The sequence below is a fragment of the Pocillopora damicornis genome, chromosome 1, assembly GCF_964200805.1.
Source record: "Pocillopora damicornis chromosome 1, jaPocDami1.2, whole genome shotgun sequence".
NCBI lineage: Eukaryota > Metazoa > Cnidaria > Anthozoa > Scleractinia > Pocilloporidae > Pocillopora > Pocillopora damicornis.
Window position 1 is genome coordinate 33,070,252 of NC_142670.1, and position 23,163 is coordinate 33,093,414.

At 38.3% G+C, this 23,163-nt stretch overlaps 3 protein-coding genes across 5 annotated transcripts; 2 read left to right on the forward strand and 1 right to left on the reverse strand.

Moving 5' to 3' along the window:
• The first annotated feature begins 248 nt into the window (after window positions 1–248).
• On the forward strand, window positions 249–10,302 carry LOC113679453 (tachykinin-like peptides receptor 86C). Of its 2 annotated transcripts, XM_089190018.1 has the most exons (3): window positions 249–375; window positions 6,497–6,623; window positions 7,494–10,302. In XM_089190018.1, the coding sequence occupies exon 3, from the start codon at window positions 7,518–7,520 to the stop codon at window positions 8,589–8,591; it is 1,074 nt and encodes a 357-aa protein (XP_089046144.1). In that variant the 5' UTR covers window positions 249–375; window positions 6,497–6,623; window positions 7,494–7,517; the 3' UTR covers window positions 8,592–10,302. The 2 variants fall into 2 exon arrangements, with proteins under 2 accessions (XP_089046144.1, XP_027052210.2); XM_027196409.2 differs by lacking the exon at window positions 249–375 and having other exon boundaries at window positions 6,492–6,623; window positions 7,494–8,988.
• LOC113679452 (histamine H2 receptor-like) lies at window positions 265–3,887 on the forward strand. Its single transcript, XM_027196408.2, has 2 exons — window positions 265–375; window positions 1,841–3,887. Exon 2 carries the CDS (start codon window positions 1,882–1,884, stop codon window positions 2,962–2,964), a length of 1,083 nt encoding a protein of 360 aa, XP_027052209.2. The 5' UTR covers window positions 265–375; window positions 1,841–1,881; the 3' UTR covers window positions 2,965–3,887.
• Window positions 10,303–10,604: 302 nt separating the features above from the next.
• On the reverse strand, window positions 10,605–22,940 carry LOC113679475 (uncharacterized). Of its 2 annotated transcripts, XM_089189707.1 has the most exons (19): window positions 22,809–22,940; window positions 21,966–22,219; window positions 21,421–21,506; window positions 20,995–21,083; window positions 20,407–20,518; window positions 20,003–20,109; window positions 19,130–19,210; window positions 18,528–18,573; window positions 18,230–18,350; window positions 17,668–17,753; window positions 16,919–17,010; window positions 15,864–15,929; window positions 15,133–15,186; window positions 14,673–14,736; window positions 13,859–13,959; window positions 13,323–13,451; window positions 12,567–12,681; window positions 11,579–12,026; window positions 10,605–11,027 (listed from the first exon to the last, which is right to left on the reverse strand). In XM_089189707.1, the coding sequence occupies exons 2-19, from the start codon at window positions 22,199–22,201 to the stop codon at window positions 10,826–10,828; spliced, it is 2,235 nt and encodes a 744-aa protein (XP_089045833.1). In that variant the 5' UTR covers window positions 22,202–22,219; window positions 22,809–22,940; the 3' UTR covers window positions 10,605–10,825. The 2 variants fall into 2 exon arrangements, with proteins under 2 accessions (XP_089045833.1, XP_089045838.1); XM_089189712.1 differs by lacking the exon at window positions 21,421–21,506 and having other exon boundaries at window positions 20,995–21,358; window positions 22,809–22,936.
• Window positions 22,941–23,163: the final 223 nt, after the last annotated feature.

The window sequence follows — 23,163 nt, forward strand, 5'->3', positions numbered from 1 at the left end:
TATATCAGTGACAAGTCTAATAATGCGCCAGAAACATTAGCATTTACCAACTTCAAGTATTCCTATGCTACGCATAAAACAGACTATACACCGAAAAAAAAGAAGTGGTGAAAAAACGGTTTGCGAAGCATTAACATAAATTAATCGTTAGGAAGACCAAATAACCTCTAGAATGATCGCATTTCTAATTATCTGCTCTGAAACAGTAAGACGTTTGATTAATATGGAAATGTAATTAAGCGATTGAGCAAACGTGTTGAATTTATGCAAAAACTATTCAAAGAAGGATACCATTTGTTGGGTAGCCACAGAGAGAGATTGAACGTGACTTCTCTGCGCTTAAAGGAGCCACGATTGCTAAGTTGAAAATTTGAGGTATGTTTTGTAATTTTTTTCTCAAATTTGAATTTTTTCTTCCATTTTAAGCAAAAGAAAATATCAAATATTCAATAAGGCCACGCTTTAATTTACGGCAAAGAAGACTGATAACAGAAGGCAAATCATGCGTCAATTTGAACCTTCAAAGAGTAGATAACTAAAGATTTGCCGTGTTTTAAGGTCTTAAAATATCGAAAGAAGCGAATTGCATCGATGAGGAAAATTTGTCCAAAAGGCCTTAATTTAAGGCGTGTTACCTTCTAAGCTGGACGGATAAACCTTTGCCGGCCGTCAGTAAAAGCGGTAAAAGCAGAACGATCTTTTAACTAATGTGAACTTGCTTCATGTATATACCAGTTGCATTTGTAATAGATAATGGGAAATGATATAGAAATACGAATTCTTAACCGCTAAGCCGAATAAATTAGCTTACTTAAAGCGACGTTAAAGAATCAAGTAATGTGCTTTATGATCGAACAGAATATGGCGCATGAACAAGGATATGCATGTGATAGCTTCCACGACCGACACAGCGTAGTCAAGCTGATAAATTTACGGGAAAACAATTTCCTTTGTTTGTTTGTTTTCTTTTTTTCAAAACACGAACCGGTTCAGTAATGAACCAAGGTAAAACATTGTCACCGTTCATTTTTCCCTTCGTATTTATGCCATAATTGTTTTAGCATTAGTTATGGACTTTTCACACGTTACAAAGATCATGCAGAAACACATGATTCTAGTGAAACGGTTCCAGTTTAAATTGAGCGCTTATAGAAACCCTCTGTGTATTCTCTTTGACCGATTAATAATTTATAAAATATCGGTAACCTCACAACACACTTGTCTTAAATTAATAGCATGCGAAATGAGTTTTCTTCTGGCTCGAAAATTATACACTTTTAGACTAGGATTCCATACTTTTGGCTTCTTCGAGAAAAAACAAATTAAGACGGCAATCTTGCGAAACTTGAAAGCTGTTGCATTTTTGTTTACAAATGGTGCTTGAATTGCGTGGTCACAGTACCTTGTGGCATTACCTGATGACGTTTGAAGTTTAGACGTGAAACGCCGCGGTTCTAACCGATTCTTTGTCTCCAAGGTCAGTCGTTGTGAATGAATTGTTAATTTAAAGGAATTCGTGACTCGATCAATGTATATGTTTAGTTAAAAAAGCAAAAAAAAAAACAATAAACAAACAAACAACAACCAAAAAATATATATTTACATATATATATATATATATATATATATATATATATATATATACATATAAATTATAAAAAAAGAAAGATGTGGCAGAGAAATTTATCAAGCTTAATAGATATTGTAATCTTTTAAGAATGTGGTTCTTCGTATATCAAGCACCATGATCATCCCCATTCCAACCCCTTTCCCGAGACAATTTTGGGGTTGTATAGATATTTGTATGTTTAAGAATAAAGTACGACTGTCTTTTGCTCAGATTCTGTCGAGATCAACGTCTGCAGCTAAACAGAAAGAAAAATGAACAACACCTCTACTACGGATCAGTTTCTTCCTCAGTCAAACCCTGGAATGACAACAGTGAAGAGACTTCTTCCGATTTCAATAGCCATTATTTTCTCCAACGGACTAGTGTTCGCCTTGTTTTGCAAACGAAAAAGTCTTCGAACGTCATCCAATTACTTGCTGCTTGGTTTGGCAATTTGCGATTTCTTAACAGGCGCTGTAAACATTCCATACTTCATAGTCTTTAGTTTCCAAGTTGTTCCACTTAACATGCAAAAGAACTACAATTACTGGTTGGTCATCATACATAACTTTATGGCTGTAACGGCCGCTTACCACCTCCTCGTTATCACCGCGGAAAAATTTTTGGCCATCACCAAACCACTAAAACATTACCTTGTAACTAAAAAAACGGTTTTAAAATCATTAGCTGCTATCTGGATCTCGTCAACGGTCATAGCCAGCATCCCATTAGCTTGGAAAAACAGTCAAATGCAATTGCTGTTTTCGGTCATCTATTTTTCGGTGTGCCTTGTTTTCGTGTTTGTTATTCCATATGCGTTCATGATTTATGCCTTTGTAGTCATGTTCAAGGCGATCACCAGCAAAAGAAGACCATCTTCCATTCCCAGAAAGGTTGCATCAGGACTGACATGGGGGATCGTCAACGATAGAAAGTGTATTTTAATTTTCGCACTGATGGCAGCAATATATGTGATTTGTTGGTTGCCATATTTTACCATCGGGCTGGTTATCGGTATCAAAAATTATCTCTGCATGGAGTTGACGCAACCGGTTGATAAAGCCACTGAAGCTATTGTCCTCGTTCGATACATAACTTCCTTTACTAACCCACTCCTCTACACGTTTTTCAAGCGCGACTTCTGGCGGACCTTACGAAAAATTTCCCATAAGAAAGAGTTTATTCATGGTAGGAGTAAGTCCTCGAAACAAAGAGAATGGTTCCTGCGAAAGAAATCTGTTGAAAACAGTACCACGTTATCTCGGCTTTCTTGGATTACGGCAGAGGCTAAAGACGCAAGTAACGTGAAAGGAAGCATCTCAGAAGAACAAATACTCTTCGTGTCTTCTGTTTGAAAGCATTAGCATTCTCTTGATAGCTAGGAAGTGGGATCTGATGAAGTTTGTTGGTATAATTAAACGGAATTAGTGTTCATAGCGCTGGTGCTCGCACTTGATATTCTTCTCTTTTTTTTTAACTTGTTACTATCGTTATCATTCTAGTTCTGATGGTAAATCTACGGGAGAAAGGCTAATTTCTCACGACTCTCAATGATCCACTGTCAGTGTTTTTTTGGTAGCGTAATATGATACATCTGAATAGAATGTTAAGGAACCAAATTGATGAGTTATGAGCCAAAATAGTTGACAATTTTATATATAATGTAACTTGATACATACTCTAAACGAAACCGCGAATTATCCGTTAACGAGATGAGGGAAAAACAGCAAGCGACTTCTGAAATAAAAATAGCGGAGCTTTAGTTCGGGAGGCAGGATAGCAGAGCCACCGGCATACCTGAGATATATGGTTACCCACCAGGTCGATAGATAAGGTTATCAAAACATCATCGTCCTTCTGTACACTTTCATGGATGTGTTTCATTAAGTCATTTGATACGTACACAAACCGAAATAAACTTTATATTACACTAGATGAATACCAGTTTTGGAATTCTATCGAAAGGCAGTCTATGAGGTATCCCGCGAATAGGTTGCTTTTATCTGTGTCTAAAAGGAGCCGAGGCGATCGTGTTGACTGACAAAAAAAAGGAGGAAAAAGTAGAGTGCACACGGTTAGACGCCTGAAAGCCTGGCAGGGCTAACTTCCTCCATGGCATTGCAAAACTGATACATGGTAAAGCTTCTTGTAACCATTTGGGTTCGGTTTTAAACTAAGGGATTACCGTTTGGGAGGTTGAAGAACGAAACGAAGGGTGTAACGGATTATTGCGGACTTCTGCAGAAACCCACGAATTGAAAATAAAAAGTTTTAGTTCACATTTTGTACCTTTCATTTTCACATTTCTACACAAATCAATGATCCCATCCGCCCATCATGGAAAGAATTGGCTCTGCATTACACACAACAACAACAAAGATCGAGGCCACGCGAAACATGCCCCTTGAGAGACCTGGTACAAGGTCGGCCAATCCCAGCATTCATTTGGACGTGCTATTAGCAAAGTCGCGTAGCAAACAACCATGACTTAAGAGCCAGAAGGAGCGCCGCTGCGGCGGCGCTGATTAATTTTTCGAATTATCAATGGGACGCCAAATCGTGAGGGCGACGCTAATTAATATGTTTCCTCAAAGAGCGGCGCCTAGTAGACGGCAGACAGCTTTAGAGAAAGTACTTTCTGTTTCTGCCTCAGCATAACATGCCCATGAATTCCTCTGAAATTGAACACGTTGAAACTTTACTTCCAGCTTAAGCCCTCGTTCTCTCCAAATTTGTAAACATTTATTTGCTTTGGAGACGAGTAACCGAGGGCTGCTTATGACAAGTCTCTTAGATGATTCATATTAAACGTGCACCTAATTTTTCTTTCAAGTATTTAGTGTCTCTATTGATATGAAACTAGCCATCTAGTCTCATGACATGAATTTAGTTCGATTTCTCGTGAGAAATTTTATAGACTACATGGTGGTGATACCTAAGAGGCGATTGAAAGTCAATGATCAGCTAAGTTTATTTTAAACTAAAGTAATCGATTTGCAGACATCCATAGCATTAAATGCATTTTTGTCTTCAAATTTGAAATTCAATTCATGAAACTTTATCTTAGACTAATTGGTGTCACAATTGTACATATCGTAATTTATCTTGACCCAAAATTCACGAATCCTGAAACCCTGGCCTTTCTCGTTGAACACAGAACACCCTTCAGATCATCAGTTGAGAATCTAATTTTTTTCTTATTATTAATCAGAAATTTCATGAAAAAAGTTGCCTTATAAAAATTGTCCCCGTGATGCTTTTTTTTTAAGTGTGGTGAAAATGGAACAATACTCTGACATTCGTGAATTATATACATTTACATGCTTGTGATACGGCAAACTCGAATGCAGCATTATGCGGAATTATTTTCATTAAATGTAAACAAGAGGTCTCAATAATTCGCGTTGGCCTTACAATTGGGCTTTAGTAGAAAAGTAAGTGAAAGTAAAATTTGCCTCCTTTCCGTAATGAAATTATAATGAAAGCAGGCGTCGTTCTATTAGGCCTGTGAGCAAATGTATGTAAATTCCTAAAGTGAAGAATTAAAAGTATGTTGGTACTTTTGATGAAAGTCTAGTTACATTATAAGTACCCAATACCCGTTCAATAATGAACTGCGGGCAAAACGTGCACCTTCCTCGGAGGGCCGGGAAGCGTGGGCATAGTTTTGAACCCTTTTGGTCCTAATATGGGTATAGATAGTCCTGGATGGGTTGTACTTTTTAGAGGAAACCACGTCTGTGTATGAACTTATTATTTCAACTTCGAGTGATTAACTAAGAAATGAAATTTAAGACAAAAATTCTTCTAGGGGGGTGAATTTCTGCATCGGTCGATTTCACCAATTCTTGGCTTCGGAACTGATTCCAACCTTAATTTCAATACAACGATTAAACGTTCTGGTTTCGCCAACGACATATAACATTCAGAAGCCAGACCTAAAGACAGTTAAAAATTTTTAGGGGCTATCTTTAAATGCCCGTGGGAAATTACCGGTCTGGTTTTGAAAAACCAGGCGGTACACCCCTTCCAAGAATTCCCAGGGATACCTTTTCCGAAAAAAAAACTCAACTGACGGTTTAGGGACCGTTTATTATTCATTGCTGGGGGCAGCGTTAAATAATGAGCCGTTAATTGTTGTTAAGCTGCTAATTATTAGTCAATCTTAGGCCCCTCCCCTTTTAACCGGCAGTTGAAGAAAAGTGACTTCCCTCCAGTCCCTGAAAACCTTCCACCTCCCCCCCCCCAAAAAAAATTATAAATAAATAGATAAAATAACATTTACTATAATAAATAGAATGAAATAAAAATAAAAATATCCTCCCCAGGCGATAAATAATGAATGGCCCCTCAGGTTCTTGTAAATTGTATTATGTTCTGTCAGCACTCATAAACGAATTAAGACGCGCAGACATCAGAAAAAAAAATTGAAATTAAAGTGCAACGAATGTGCGGAAGTTGCGACATTACTTTGAGATAATGTTTCCTAGGCAAAGAGCTAATCGTTATTCCACATAAAAGAGGAAATGATAATAAAAATATCTCAAGAAAAGATTTTACTTGAACAATATTTGAGTATAATTAAGCCTGACAAAACAAGCGTTTTCGGTGCATGTAAAAAAGATAACGTAATGAAACTTTGTTCATTAAACCTGAGACATAAATTTTGCGCGAGTTTTCCCGGTGAAAAGTTCTAATTTAGGGGTTTAATTTTTGATACTGAGTCAGACACGTTGAAAAAGGCAAATTTTCTACGATATTACACTAATTATTTGCATTTGAAAGTCCCTACAGCTGTGTACGCTATTTGCTAAATGCAAAATCTAAAATGGTTCTTAAACACGTAAAGTGTTTAATATTCAATGAAGTCTGAATTTTGAATTTCAGGGAGGACAGACGAGAAAAATCGTCACAGAAACTCTGTCTTAAAGCGTTATACGAGGGCATTCAATTTAGATTATCGAAGGATTGTCACAGTGAGACGCTATCCCTCCGTTGTGTCTTCGCATTAAAGGTAAGTCATTCGATCTCTTCTCGAAACCGAAATTTTGCCCCACAGCAGTCAATTCAAAATATCGTATACTCCAGCTGTCGTCGTTCAGATCTTGGTTACTTTTCGACGACAATATTGACAACAAATATTAAGGAAATCATGGCTCTAACGGTAAAGTATACAAATATGAGCGGAAAGGTTAGTATAGAAGGTTTAAATACAGTCTTTATGACTTCCCAATAATTTAGCAGAGTAATCCAGTCAATATGATTCATTATGGGAATAGGGCATACGTCCACAGACCTGAAATGCTTTCCAAATTCGTCATTTGTAGGCGTCAACATGTTCTCTATCAAGAAATGTTTTGCATTTTCAAAGTGTCAAGGCAAACGTTTCATAATTAATGTCATTTGTTGCCTCCATGGGATAAGGAAACTCTTCCCGTGTTAATTAGTCATCTAAACACGAGAGCGATATGGAAAAGTAAGCAAATGGCTTTAACGCTCTCGAGGAATTACACAACTTTCGATATTTCTTCCAACTTCTCGAATATTTAGATAGTAAGGCTTTGTAAACACGGACAAATGGCTCAGTTAATTCTATAAAATATTTCTCACCGATAAACTGCTAGTACAGGAACCGCGCAGCAAGTTTTCGAGTTTAGGAGGGGGGGGGGGGTAGGGGCTATTTTTAGCTCCGTTATTTTTGTTAAATTATTTTTTGTTTAATTTTATTTTTGCAAAAAAGTGGGGGGGGGGGGATGAGGGGCTAAACCCCCCTCCCCGCCCCTCCTTCTGCGCGGTCCATATGGTATTCTCTCTATTTTAAAACAAACGCGTGATAACTAGAGAAAGCTTTCTCCTTGATGCAGACATTATTGTCTCTTTTCAGTATCGATTGCGACGCCTGCTAGACATGAGTAACAGCACAGCTTCAGATCAGTCTTCTCCGGAGTCAAACGTTGGAATGACTGTGTTGAGCAGACTTCTTCCAATAGCCATAGCCATTATTTTGTGCAACGGACTGGTTTTCGTCTTGTTTTGTAGAAAGAAGTGTCTTCGAACCTCATCCAATTACTTACTGCTTGGTTTGGCGATTTGCGATTTCTTAACAGGCGCTATCAATATTCCATACTTCGTCATCTTTCGTTTCCCAGTTGTTCCACCCAGCATGCGAGCGGACTTTAACTACTGGTTGTTCATTGTGCATACTCTTACGGCTGTGTCAGCCGCATACCATCTCTTCATCATCACTGCAGAAAAGTATTCAGCGATCATCAGGCCATTAAGACACTATCTCGTAACCAAGAAGATGGTCTTTAAGGTGCTAGCTGTGATTTGGATCTTGTCTACATTAATTGGCATCACCCCGTTGATTTGGAAAAACAGTCAGTCACTTCCTCTGTGTTTCGCAATCTATTCTATAGTTTGTCTTGTATTTGTCTTTGTTATTCCATATACATTCATGATTTATGCCTATATAGTCATGTTCAAAGCGATCACTAGCAAAAGAAGACCATCTTCATCGCACAGAGGAGTTACATCAAGACAGAGAAGGAGGCGCACCAGTGATAGAAAGTGCATCTTAGTTTTCGCGTTAATGGCGGCAATATTTGCAATTTGTTGGCTGCCTTACTTTACTATTATGACGGTTTTAAACATCAAAGGTTATCTGAGGATCAGGATCGAGTTCACGTCACCAATCGCCAAAGCCGCCGAGGTATTTGCTTTTGTTCGATATATCACATCTGTCGTCAATCCACTTCTTTACACGTTTTTTAAGCGCGACTTTTCGCGAGCTTTAATAAGTATCCTTTTCAAGTCGAATAATCGCACGAATCTGGCTTCGAGGCAATCATTTTTAAGACATCGTTCAGTTACTTCGGTACAATCACGGCTCTCTTGGACAAGAGAAAGTTCTGGAAGAGAAAAACATTCTGTGAACGCAAACCTTCTCGAAGAGCAACAAGTCTTTGTATCTACCGTTTAAAGCAGCTTGAACCATCTCGCGGGCTATGAGTTTGGGGATGCTGTGGGACCCTAAAAAGAAACTTTAGGAGAGTTTATCGGAAATAGGTTGTGGATTGTGCAAACCTTGCTAACTGATACTCTTCTTTAGACACTTTGGTATCATTGAAAAACGTCTGTTCAGAATATGGTTACATTACAGGCGGTCCAAGTTCACGTCTCGAGAAAAAGCCAACGATTAATTTATGAAAGCGTCACGCGCTGTGTGGCTCGGTGTTAAGTCACGAGAAGAACCGTTGAGAATTTGAACACGTTGCAAGGAATAGTATGGGGAACGAAATATGGTCGATTTACAACGACAAATATATAAATTATGAATATTTACGCGCAAAATCAATACAAATTACTCACATACTGTGTGTCCGTCGTAGTTTCTGGCGATTTCTGCCATTTTAAGTGTACTTTTCCACCACTGTCATCACTATCAAAAGACGTCTTTTGACAGGAATAACAGTGATGGAAAAGTACACTTAAAATGGCAGAAATCGTCAGAAACTACAACCGACACACTGGGTGTGAGTAATTTTTACTGATTTTACGTGTAAAATGTTCATGTTTTGGAATACTTATCGTTGAAAATCGTGCTAAAATTTTCAACGGTTCCTCCCGTTACTAAACACCGAGTCACACAACGCGTTATGCTTTTATGAATTAATCGTTGGCTTTTTCTCGAGACGTGAGCTTGGACCGCCTGTGGTTACATTGGGACAAAGTATGATACTGGCACCACACAAAACCGGAAATATGGCACAGTGATTCAGTGAAACACACCAGGATCTGACAGAAGCACCGAGCGGGGTTACAATGGCAGAGGGTCATCATTATACGGCTGAACATTTGAACGGAAACAGGATGACAGTGAAGATTAACAGATGTGCACGAACGCAGTTACACTGTTTAAGACTAAAATTTTGAAACAAGAACACCGAGGAACAACAAGTACACAAAGGCGCTACGACAGAGCGATATCAACACGGCGCGTGGTATAGAAATACAATGTGCAGTGAAACAATAATGTTGGAACGGAATGCAAAATAGGCACAATGGCAAGAAAAAGATAAAAATGCATTAGGGACGCAACAATGTATAGGAAACTAAAAATAGCAAAAGCCCAGACTCCAGTGACAGCGGCACAGAGGGGAGAAAGAACAATTGGCTTTTTTGACACGGCGACACTGCATTTGGTAAACTCGCCCCCATCTTTGCGCAATGAATGCTAAGAGAGGTTCTTAACTCCGAACTGTAATTAGAATTTTCTTCCTTTGCACCCACCTGCTAATGAAGCTGATGTGTGGTCGCTGAGGATTGCAAGGTTAATTGTCTACTTAAACTGTTTGCTTCGACGATTCCAAGGTATATTACCATGAATGACTCAATAGGGGCGCTTAGTGGTGTAGGGGCGCTCATTCACAAAGACGAATTCGAGGAGGGCGCTTGTTGGAACAAGGGGAATTAATCGAATCATTAGGGTAAAAGCAAACACTTTTTAGTATTACAAGGTAACGGGAATGGTGGCACAAACTTAAAGCGCTGAAAGTAATTGATGTATAGAAATGATCCAATGAAGATCTAACTATAGTGTCTGACGATCTATTGAAAAAGATCTGACCATCAAACAATCTGACTGTAAACAAGACTCGCACCTTACTTAAGGTAAAATCCTAGCTTAATCTTCATTTAGGTGATGAAGAGGTGATAAGATGTTTCAAAACTTTAGATTACGATCCGCGTAAGAAACACTTCATAACTTCCTTGAAAATGGTTTCTTACATTATTTTCCCCACATTCGAATTATGTGGTATTTCCATATCTCTGAGAGTTTCCGTTAGTCCACGTCTGTCGTTGAGCGAATTTCACTGGCATTTCATTACAGTGCAAGGGAAGATCACTGACTTCTGTGATAAAATGTAACACCACTTCACGTCATTCAGTATCAGCGTCACGCAAATCTCGCACGTCACGCAAAACACACAAGTCAAGAAAGTGATTTACTGACAACAGCTATTTTAAAATAATCCAAGCTCTGAAGCCAATTAAGTAGTCATTCAGAACAGGACCACTGTCCTTAGACCAACCAGTCAAACTAGTTTTACGAGACATCAATCAATTTCGCGCACGCACGCATGCACACAAGAAACGTTCAGGACGTATTCCAGTAACGTGCTAACCCCAAAATGTTCACCAATTAAGTGAATGCTAAAAAATGTCCATATTTATATCATTCGCGTCCCATGGTATACAGGATTCAACATTTTCAGGGGTAAAGTTCTCTGGGAAAACAGCCGGAGAAATGGCATCTTGCGATTGCAGAGAATATTGGGCTGCTAATATACCAGCCTTTACACAGATGACCGGAGAGTGTCCTTGAATAATACACGAAGCCATTGCTGCTGCAAAACTGAAACATAAAAACAACATCGACTGGTCAGTGGACATATTCAATGAGTCTTTATTCAACGGCATTTTTCTTGGGCACCAAATACCTAGGTCGTAAAATGGCCCACGACCGTATCCATAAATTCCATGTTTTTAAATTTCACGTGCTGTTTGTGCGCCTTTCTTAGTAATACAATGTGCATCCACATGAGATAAGCACGCACACCCAGAAAAAAATGGCAACGTTTTCTTTTAGGTGATACTACCTCTACGAGATTACAACAGGCATCCTAGCCTACGAGTAGCCGTACCATCCACCCCAAGGTGAAACGGATACCTTCCATTTCACCTTGAGAGGGGTGGGTACGGCTACTCGCAGGCTACAAGCATCTTTGCTTTTATCTCAGAATTCTATTTTTCAATTAAATCTCAGCAGTTTCTCATTTCAAGGGAATGACCATGAACGAAATAAAGTTGCTAAATAATATGAAATACAGGGGAAGGCGGCTCTCCTTCGCACTGTGCTCTGTCTATAAATTCTGTTTCCCCCCAAGATCAATCATCCAATCTCACCTGTCACCTGCACCAGTGACGTTTCCCCCTGGCACATGACTTCCTGGGCCTACGGCGGGAAAATACTGCGCTGACACCAAACTGTGTTGCCGCGCCGCAGATACCCGACTCATGTGGTGAGCCGTTGGAAATGGAGTGTCAGCGGAAGTGTCTCTACAGATTAAGGCACCATGCTTGCCAAGTGTCACGATGATGCAATGAATATGCTTTAAAAGTGGCTTGCAAAGGTGCAAACACTCGGTTATAATATCTTCTAGTGGTCGATCTTTCTCTTTATCATCCTTTGTGATGTGTGGTGGAAGATTTGATTTCTGTAGTTCGTCGTTCATTATGGCAGAGCTCATGGTTCGAAGCTCTTTTATATTAGGTGATATGTATGTTATGTTGTGCCACGCGTCACTACGAAAGGGTTTCTCGGCTTTCATGATGCACGTTGGTTCAAACCACACTAAATAACAACGCAATTAATAAAGAAGCGGTTTTGCAAGTTCTGTATCAGGAGGGTTTTCAGGGAAATGACAGGGAAGGAATCAGTCCGTTATCTGCTATCCTTGAAATATCCCTGACATCCACTGAACATGCACTTTCAAAAAACAGCTAACCACAAATAACTGAGATTAGCTTACCGTCAATCTAAGATCCCACACTACATCTTCACCTTATATCTACAGTACATGTCGTTTATTCTTTCATGACGGTCACAATTAAGTAGAAGACCAAAGTCATTAAACCAATCTCTACACTCAGCATTAGTATTGTGGTACCTGGTATGTGGTTAGCTGCACAGGGGTGACGCGCCTGACCAACAGCTTTTTTTAGTAATGTCGTCACCTGGCTAGTTACTAACTCACCGTCAATCTAAGATCTTACATTAAATTTTCACCCTCCATCTACAGCACATGTCGACTATTAATTCATGACCGCCACGTTTATTGGTAAATCGAATTCATTAAATCGTACTCTACACTCAGCCTTAGCAATGTGGTACCTGGTATGTGGTTAGCTGCACAGAAGTAACACGCATGATCAATAGCTTCTTCAGTAATATTGCCATCCAGCATTACCAAAGGTGCATGTTTAATGGGTTCCTCGAAGGCTGCAATCTAACAAATATGTTCAAAAAAAAAAAAGAAAGCGTTTAAGAACATGCTGAAATTACTTGCTTATCTGAGGAGTAACTTAACCTGCCCACATAGGACTGAGTAGTTGACGTACAATCGGGGCCATACCTCCATGGGGAAACCTTCGAAAGACACGCTCAAAAGGTTCATTCTTCATACCTCTAAATATCTTGATTTCGGTGTTGAAAAAATATGATAAACCCATTCCGCCCTTCAGCAAAAGTAATAAAAAAGTTGAAATCAACATGGGGGGGGGGGAGGTGCTGGGGGAAAGGGGGGGGGAGGATAAAATTATTTAAAGGCAAAAAGAACCCTTTATCTTTAAGTTCTTAGCAGGGGTGTCCCACAACTTCACATTGGCGAACCCTTACTACGTTTCTACGTTACTACTAAATATCAAATATTCATTATTTACTTATTTTGAAAAATTAGTAGCCTACTAACGTTAAAGCATTAGAAAAAAAAATGTTTGGACTCCTCTTCCCTATCAAATATTCCTGGTTCTGCCCTTGCACAAGTCCACGGTTGTGGGCAAAATAACTAGTCACATCTGAGGGGCAGACGTAATGGAAGTAATGGAGAAATCTATAGTCCTCACTATAGTTCAACCAACAGTATCTTACATGATCAGGACTGATAACTTTATGAATGTCCATGTCACCAACTGCCGCGTGAAAGTCGTCATTTTGACTCAGTATCGCCGAGTACGTACCAGTGTGATTCACCTTAGAGGTGTATATGCCACGTGTAACCTAAGAACCAAAGAACAATTTAAAAACAATAAATTGCTTACAGGGAAGTAATAGCATGCACGTAACTTGAGGGGAAGGGTTGTTAATTGGTATGACCTAATTTTTCTAAGTATAGCACAGTCAGCACAACATTGCCTCAAGCTAACGTCACAAGCTCACGATGGTTTAGTCAACCAGGTATGTTTGATGTAGAATTAAAGTGGACGGTGGGAAGAGGGAATGGGGAAAAGCAATTTCTAATAATTTCTTTGCTACTGTCCCAGTGTTCAGATGTAGTCTTATTGCTATAGAAACTTCATTCCCACGTCGATCTGTTCTACGAATAAATCCAATATTTTAAGGGAGCCGTCTTGCCACGAGCCTGGAACAAAGAAAACTCTTGCTTTCATGACCCAAAAGAGATGTACCATTCTAGCTTCTTCACAGTGTTTTAGCAGCATAGCTCCCAGAGGATCGCTTCCTATGGATGACACGAACAACGGCCTCATGCCAAGACGAGCCAGGCATTCTGTTGAATTGAAGAGGAAACTATATTTCACCGTTTTAACTGCAGCTTTGATACAGAAAACAACAAACAAACAAACAAAAACCATCACAGTAGGATTTTTTAATGTTTGAATTCAAACTTAAGATTAAAAGGCAACCAACCTTTACACTGTTATATCTTGGACGATTACAAATACATTGCACGCTAAACGTTAATCTAAAACGTGCAAAATAGGCCTCAATCAACATAACACCGGGGTGAGTAAAGCAGAGTTACGAAGAGCAGAATTAACGAACTCATTCACTCTTTAACTCCCAGAAGTGATTAACGTGAAACTTCTTCCCTCCAATACACATACACTATCCAGCAAAGGGCCAATGAGAATACACAATCTTATCAAGGAAAAAAATGCCATCTTGATCTAACATCAAATTCGCTTAACTTTTTAGCCAGCATTTGCGTAAAAGCTGGAAGGGAGAATTAACATTTAGATCTTGTATCGAGGCAGGTGTGTATAGCAGTTTTAAACTGAATTCTTTAAAGAGCAGGCTTCTGTTTACTTGTCATTCTCAATTGTGGAAGAGGACTTCAATGCATCCGAACTTATCTAAAACGTTGAGATGTCACGTTACGATCCCTCCCCTAACTTACTTTTAAAGGGGAGCGTTGCGTGACATCCCACAAAACGCCTGCAAAGGTGACTGGTGCTACTATTACGTAAAACAAAGGAATACCTGCCATATTTCTTCCAACTCCACCGAAACTCATCCTTACTTTTCCAGGATTAGACGCTTCAAGCTGTGTAAAGAAGATGTGTTACTATGCGATTTAAATCCAGTCCAGAAACATAAACAGTTCTTTCATACACCTGTAAAAACCCTTAAAACTTAAGTGATGGCACATTTAACCCCATGACACCTACGAGTGACTAGCATCTAATTTCTCGTTACATTATCACCACTGAATCAGACATTGAGGTCACGAGAATAAAGGAAATGATCACCAACTAAAGAACCTCTTCATTGCTGAACAAATCCTTCTTGTCAGAACCGTAGGAAATTCATTGAGAACAGAAAGGAGAATATGGATACCGATGTCAGGGTGGAAAGAGTTTAAAAATCTTTTTGCCTGTTGGTTTGTGTAAATTTAACTATATCTTTTTGATATATGGTTTGAATTTATAACCGTGCTTACCACAATGCTTTCTGCCGTCGCGATAAAATCTACATTGGATCCACCGATTACAACCTAGAAAGGAACGTGACAAAAAAACAAAAACAAAAAAACAAAAAACAAAAAAAAAAAAAAAAAGAGGAAAGAAGAAATATCAACCAGTGACGAGTGGCAAATTTTGAACAGACGAGGCCAAATAGATTGTCACCTTTGTAGAAAACAGAGCTTTTGAATGCAAAGTAACTAAGCAAGATCATTTCAGTTCAAGTGTTACTACAGCGTTTTCATACTTACAAAGATAAAACTAAAAAGGTTAGGACGTCAGTTTTGAAACTAACCCCAAAATTCTCTTCTATCCCACTCAATCACGCTTATTCATTCTCCATTTGTCTTTTCGTTCGAGTTTTATCATAGTTTAAGTATTCAATTTAGTTGATTCTGGTCACTTCTAAAATTGTGGTTCTTAATGGTGTTTAACTGCTAGCTGCAAAAAGGCTGAAAAATTAACCGTTGGGTGAGGCGTGAACAAAACTTATTGAATAATCGTCAATTGTGACAAAACATAACCGTTAGCTGTAAACCACTTAGGCCTCTTTGAACTTATACACTTCTTCACATTGCCCAGTTAAATTAAACTTTAAAAAATAATCCACAAGAAATTGACACTGACTGGTTTGCCGTGAACAGAATTCTGTGGCTCTACAATATTCGCTTCCAAATTTGACTATTCATATTTACTATTGACGACTCACTGGTCTCCTTTGCCGGTTCCAATCTCTGGTTGAATCTGGAAAGCCTGGCACTTTGCCTTGTGATTCCTGTGAAGCAACAAACAAAATCGTTCATCTTACATTTCTGTTCGTCGATAATTTATGGAAAAAAGTGGATTCCATTTTGTTGTGTTTCTTCTGTTCTGGATCACAAAAGCCGCTACGGTTTGGGCACAAATCCTATCTAGACGTCATTGATGATCTATAAAGGCTGATTTTCACTCACGACGGAGTCGGAGTCGCAAGAGTGTTTCCGACCCAGCGAAAATCGAAAGTCGGAGTCCACAGAGAAGTACTAGGGACCTTAAGCAAACCACGACGGCGACTGCAACGTGGACGTGGAAAAACAAAAGATCTAATTGGCAGAACAATAGCTCAGCACGTGCGTTTTAAAACTTTGTACATATCTTAGCCGTCCTATGCAAAGCGACAACGTGAAATCACCACAATTTGCGTCGTCTACGAACCGAGAACGCGACGACAAATTATTTTAATGTCCATTTGGAACTCAACGCTTCTTTTATACGGTATGCTGAAGTTGAGGTGTGGCGCTGTATGAGACGGTAAACAAATGCAGCCATTCTTGAAATTCTAATTTAAGGCAGAAATTCATTTTTTAATCGAAGTTTTCCTTGGCGTTGCCGTCCTGACTGCTTAAGGTCCCTACTGAGCTAGACAGAATCGGACCTGGAGAATCAAAACGGTTTTATTTTCTTGCGATTCCACTTAAGACTCCAATGCTTATGAATCAGCTAAAGCAAGATTGCCGGCGTCGCATGCAGAAGCGGAAGGGGCAACCAATCGTTATGCCAGTTTTCAGGCCATCCAAAGCTAAGGCTTATGACTCCGACAATCAAGTTTCCACTGAATCGATATTTTTCTACCGATTCTGTTGGTCTGATTTCTACTTGATCGTATCGCTCTACGCTTCTGATTATGACACTGACTCCGTCGTAAGTGAAAAGCATCCTTAACTAAACAGACACTCGGGCGAATGGAATCAATGACGGCGTAGCTATCACGTTGTTATAGCTTACCACAGCTTTCTTCTCTTTTAATTTTCGTATTCTGCATAATTCAACAGCAATTAAACTTCCTATCTTTGCATTGTTTTTTACTAATGCCATATCTGACAGAGAAAGTTAAGGATATACACCTCATAAATTAACCAATCCCGGCACTTCGCAGTTGACTATTCAGCGAGCTATCAGTGCATAGAAGCAGGGCTGACTTCACATAAAAGCTGTACCCCAGCTGGGTCTAACGCTTAAAACGTTAGCGTCAATAAACTAGTCACGACGCTTGCCTAACTTTAACAACTTATGGTTGATAACGAAGATGACGTTATTCAGTAAATGATCCAGGCAAACTCGGAAAAAAGTCCGTGGTGACAAACTTCCATGACGCTTCCATCACGAGTCTCAATGGTAAAGCATCCGAAGTACTAATAGGAGGGTCGTTGGTTCGCTAGCTACTGGGACTACTCGGAATTTTTTTTGTTTTTATTTTCGTGTACGCCTATGTCATTCACAGATTAACATCATCTTAAATTATAAATCACGAACTGTTCATTTCCCTTGCCCAGTGACGCAGCAAATAAAGGTATAACCTTCACTTTGAGCTGCTTAACTGACAATGCCTGACAAACTCTTCCTTGAAATTCACAGTAAATTTTCTCGATCTTTCTTCGTGGTAATGATCTAAGCAAAACTTTGAAGAATAAGTTCTCTTGGACAAATTTAAACAAATGAACGGTAGATAACAAGAGAAAGTTGAAAAAGGATACTGGCTTGAAGAGATTGACCTTGCGTAAGTTCATTCACTCTCTTGAGCAAAAAGGGTGTCACTTCTTTACTTTTAATACCAGAATCACTACGACAAAAACATAAAAATCATAATATTTGTGTACTCCATAGTAAGTACCTCTTAACCGAACAGGAGGGCCGGAAAGGAATTTCAAATATTTGGCTCGAGGTCCTGACGTACAGACCAAGTGCAACCGAAAACGTTCGTTCCCACAAACTCAATCAATAAGCATTTACCATAAGACCGCCGCTCTCTCCCTTTCTGACTCCCTTCTTGAATTTCGTATTTTTCTTCATCTTCAAACATTTTGAGGCCGAACGCCAAGCCGGATGGCTACATCTAATACTGCATGTGGCTATTGCATATGGCTATTGATATTTTTTACGAGAACTAGCAGCGTCTACGGAGCCGTAGGAGCAATATGATGAACAGACACAGAACTATGTAAAATATGGCGAAATACAATAACTTATGGAACAAAATCAAAAATTGATTTAACACGAAGGATCATTATTACCTTGTTCATTACTAATGATAAATACCTGGCTTCCTGCAAAGCTTTTTGGATAGCTTTCTCGATGATTTCCCCAGATGCGGCTTCCTCTTTGGAGATTGGGACAGCTAAAACTATTCCACTGCTAGATTTTAGTGATAAATTCGCATCTGCAGAGTAGTCAGAAACCAATGAGAAATCCTTATACAACCGAGGCTCTCTTAAAAGACCCTCTATAGCCTTAGAAGCATAGACAGTTTGGTCACCATAGTAAGAGCTTGTGTGAGCCTCAACAAAGAAACTCACAAAAACTCTTGCTGCTTTGCTTAGACCAAAAAAAAACTCACCAATTAACTTAGCTGCCTCTTCTGGGGTTTGTATATTGCAAACAGACTGTAAAAAACCAGCATGAAGAAAAATGCAGTTAGCAAAACACAGGATCAAGCAAAATACACAGAATAAACAATAGTATTCCAAGCAATCATCTTATTTAGAATAGTTGGATCGATATCAGTATCTGGGCAACTGCCCACCTACCCCTCTCCTAACTCAACAACAGTTGACTGATAACAAGTTAGGGTTAATGTTGGGTTAAGGGAGGGGTAGGTGGGCAGTTGCCTAGATACTGATATTGATCCGAATAGTTTTGTTGGAAATGACAACACTATTCCACAATAGTACAACACTAGTCACTCTCGATCTCCATTTAGCTTCCTTTAAATGCTCACTGTGTAAATCTTTCTTTCATGTCTTGTCAAACTCTGTTAACAAAAGCCTAGAAAGTTCCTATAACTACACCCTTTCCGAATTTGCAAAGGAAATACTACTGATGTCATTACTGTGGTTGTCTTAAGCATTACATGTAATGCTAATTGAAAATCATGCACTTAATATTGACTTTCATAAATTTTGAAAATGTTTTGAGATCAAATACAACTGTATTTTGTACCTTAAATCCACTTTTTGGGGTAAAGAATGCTGGGAAGTCTAAGGAGTCTCCATATGTAGCCACAAGAGCACCTTGTGTTTCCTATGACAAAATACAAATTTATTAGAAATAAAGTAAAATTTTCTATAGAAAGAAAATCAACACAAACTGCTTCAACCTAGTTATCTACCTAATGAAAAATTATATATACCATAACGATTACAAAATTTATCATTCAATACAATTTACAAATTAGCCCCGTTAAAGATTGGAAGAAAATAAAAACTGCGCAAGATTATGTGAAATATACTATGACCCTCATGATAAAAAGTCTATAACCAACTTTGAACAGAATTGTATTTTTACATTTTCAATTCACATTTTGTTGTGTGTTGAATGGAACAAGGAATTAAGAGTAACAATTTCCTCCAATAAACCTCTGCAGAGCTTTTATGACACTTCTTTCTTATTACTGACATTAGCCAAGCAATGAGATGAATTATCATAATTAATTAAAGTTTCAGAGCTTAGCTTTGCATGTAATCGAAGGGGCACTGAAATAACTAAATGGCAGTCAAATCTTAATCATCTGCAATAGGTATATACTTCACAGGTAAATAGTACTTTTCATGTGTACTGATTGGATAGCTTGGAAGTGATTGGCATGTGCTATTCACCTCCAAGCAGTAATGTAGGGCAAGAGTTTAATTTGCAACCATTTTCAAGTACATTGACAGAAACAAACTTTTTTCTTGATACTTGCGTGGCATATAGAGAAAGAAATATTATTCACACCAGTATTGGTGAAATTGCTGGATATATTTATCTCCACCCAGGTCAATAATTGTTAACTGCTGCTCATTATTACACATAACTTAATTCTGATGCACTTACCAAATACTCAAGAGTCAATTCAATGTCGAGAATAGATTTAGCTCCAGCGCAAACAACTGCCATTGGGGTTTTACCAAGCTCAGTAAGGTCTGCACTGATATCAAATGCTGCTCAAGGGGAGATGAATTAACATAAAAATTACTTATCAATGTATTATCTACTATTACGATGTATTTCAGAGGACTAGGAAGTTTTATAATGTCTGAATGACTAAAATCTGGAATGTACCCACTCAAAAGAGCACAAGAGAATTTGTAACATTGGGAAAAAAAAACATCCAAGTTTACAATGTCAGTCATAAGATTCAGCAATCAATCCCAGTATTGGCAGAAAAATCAAGATTGTATTTTAATTGGCTGTCTAAGTTAAACAAATGTCATTAACAATTAAGTGATTGAACTTACTTGATTGTGCTCCTCTATGAACACCACCAATTCCTCCTGTAACAAAGACTGTAATACCTGTGGCATTTGCAGCAATCATAGTACTTGATACTGTGGTTCCTCCAGTTAGACCCTGCATGACAAAAAAATAACAGTTTTTATGTGCATTCAGGCTGTCAATCCTCAGAGGCAATTATAAGGCTTCCCCAATGTTAACATTGAAACATGCTTTTACAATCATTCCAAACTCTCAGAGAACAAATTCTTTGCCCTTCAGAGTAAATTTTAGTCATTATTAGCAAATTTAAAAGAGCAGGAGAAATGTGCAAAGTAACACTAGAGTAATCTTAACACAATGCTACTGTAATTTAGCCATTTATACTTATAAGTAAAGGGTAATATCTTCTAACTTCATTATAATGCTAACTCAGAACACAGACTGCCACCAGACAATGATTACTAGTCTGCTAAGAAGAGACTTGCTAATTCATGCATTCTCAGATTCAAACTAGATATTACCCCCAGACCTTAGGAAAGATCTTCCGTGGAAAATTTATTAAGAACTGTAGTTGAAAATAAAATGATGAAAAATTGAAATATATACATCACCTTGCTGATAACGTAGGGCAAATCTCTCCTGGATGTCTTTACAGCATTAGTATCCTGAGCTAACCTTTCTAAGTTTGCTTCTGACAAACCTAAGGACATTTTTTTTCTTTTCAATTTTTTTAAATACAAAAGAGTCTACAGCTGGTCACTATATAATAAAAGAGGTTTGTTTGAAATTAAAGGGTGTAAAACATTCATTGAATGATTAACTGAACAGTAACCTCAAATGCAATCTTAACTCTTCCCTGTTTTTCTTCTGGCAAACAAGAGTTCACATTGATAATCACTAATATAAAATCATTGAATCATCATCTGCTTCTACTGACTTTGAATACTTATCTCATAATTTTTTTCCAACAATCCTCTAAAAAAAGAAACAAAAAAAAGACAAACAAAAAAACAAATAAAATATAAGATCACACCCACCTACATGGATTTTACCAGACATAATTGCTATGGTGGCTGGGATTGCTCCATTATTTTTCACAATTTTTTCTACTTCCTTAGCAACTCTGAGTAGAAAAAAAAATTAAAGCTAAACAATTACTTTTAATTGAGATTCTACAGTAAGATGAAAATTTTACAGAGAGAGGTGACCCTATTTTACAGAATGTCAGAATGGCAGTGAAATGGAGAGACAGAATACCCTAAAACACAGAGGGACAGGATATCCTTTAAGGCAGAAACATGATAGAATGCTCTAAAATGTGGAATGACCCCAGATGCCTCCAATTGTGTTTTGAAAATCAGTTTGCACCAGAGGGTGTAAAAACATGTCTGTATCTGAGCAACTGGATACCTCAGTACCCCTCCCCTAACCCATCTTTATTTCTAGCTTGTTATCAGGTGACCTTTGTTGGGTTAGGGGAGGGGTAGGCATGTAGTCACTCAGATACTGGTGTTGATCCCAACCATCTTTGATGAACCCTTTTTTTCTCCACAGTAAGGGAGTTTTGTTAGCATTAACATACCTTAAATTTTCAGGATAAGGCATTCCATGTGTTATAATAGTTGATTCTAATGCAACAACTGGCCTTTTACTGACAATTGCCTCAGCAACCTCTGGGTAGACTTGAAATAGTCTATCCTGTAAATTATTGAGACCAGCTGGCCCAGGTCCAAGTGCACTTCTTGATATCAACCTTGCAATTCTCCTTAGGTTCTTTGCTTGCTTGAGCATCTTATGCTGTGTGCATATATTCCACATTTTTAATGCCCTAATTTTCTGGAAGAAAGGATCATCAAGCTTTAAAAAAATTCAAATCATGAATAACAAGCATTTTCCTAGGTTCCTTCACTCAAATCAGTTTAAAAAAAGTAAATATAAAAGTCCCCAGTAAAATATATGTTCAGAATGTCGGTTCGTGTCTTAAAACCAAGTCTATGATGCATAATTCACTTTCCAGTCTTACTTTTCTATATATATATAAATATATATATATATATAAAAATGCACGAACTCCTGCACTGGGGGGTGGGGTGGTGGTGACAACGTCTCATTGCGCAACTGACAAGAGGGCCTAAGTTTTATTACTAGCACATTATAGTAAGAAGTAGAAAAAAGTTAATTCATAAACTGAAATAATCCTTGAAATCGCAATTTTCCACGATTACTAAGCAATCCACTTTCGCGCGAGTTTGAAGTCTTCATCTTATAGGACATCATGAATAACTTCATTAGTAGTATTACGAATTTTAACAGAGAAAGCATTTCACTCCAAAATCGCTCGCGGAGCGTACTCAAAATTTAAAGAAAGATCAGCGTTAGGTGTCCTCGCATACATCAGCTATTACTATAAAAACGGCTCACTTACCGAAGCTCATGTATGTACTCTGTTCCTTTGCCGCGCGAATAGGCCTCTAATCTAAAAAGCATCTTTGATTGAAATTTTGAAGCTGCCGAGGACTCAACGGAAATTGCCGAAGTTAGCTAGGCATCCGGGTATCGTATAGCATTGTGGGTAAAATTTAAAAATTATGGTATGTCAGCTGGACACGTGCTTAGTTCTCTTTCTTTCACGTTGTTCTTGAAGTAAGTCTTGAACGAAATTCGTGAAGTAAATGATAGCTTAAACGTCTCATTATGTGCTTTAGAGTTCCGAAATTCGCAAAGGACATATGGTCAAAGTCCTGTTAAATGTAAAAGTAGTAGAAATTTGGCAATAAAGG

Coding starts and splice junctions, on each gene's coding strand:
- LOC113679452 (XM_027196408.2), top strand. CDS start 1,882: ATGAACAACACCTCTACTACGGATCAGTTTCTTCCTCAGTCAAACCCT.
- LOC113679453 (XM_089190018.1), top strand. CDS start 7,518: ATGAGTAACAGCACAGCTTCAGATCAGTCTTCTCCGGAGTCAAACGTT.
- LOC113679475 (XM_089189707.1), bottom strand. CDS start 22,201: ATGTGGAATATATGCACACAGCATAAGATGCTCAAGCAAGCAAAGAAC. Junction 17,754..18,229: donor AAAGCTTTGCAGGAAGCCAG/GTATTTATCATT, acceptor TTTTTGTCGTAG/TGATTCTGGTATTAAAAGTA. Junction 12,682..13,322: donor AAGTTATCAGTCCTGATCAT/GTAAGATACTGT, acceptor CATATTTGTTAG/ATTGCAGCCTTCGAGGAACC.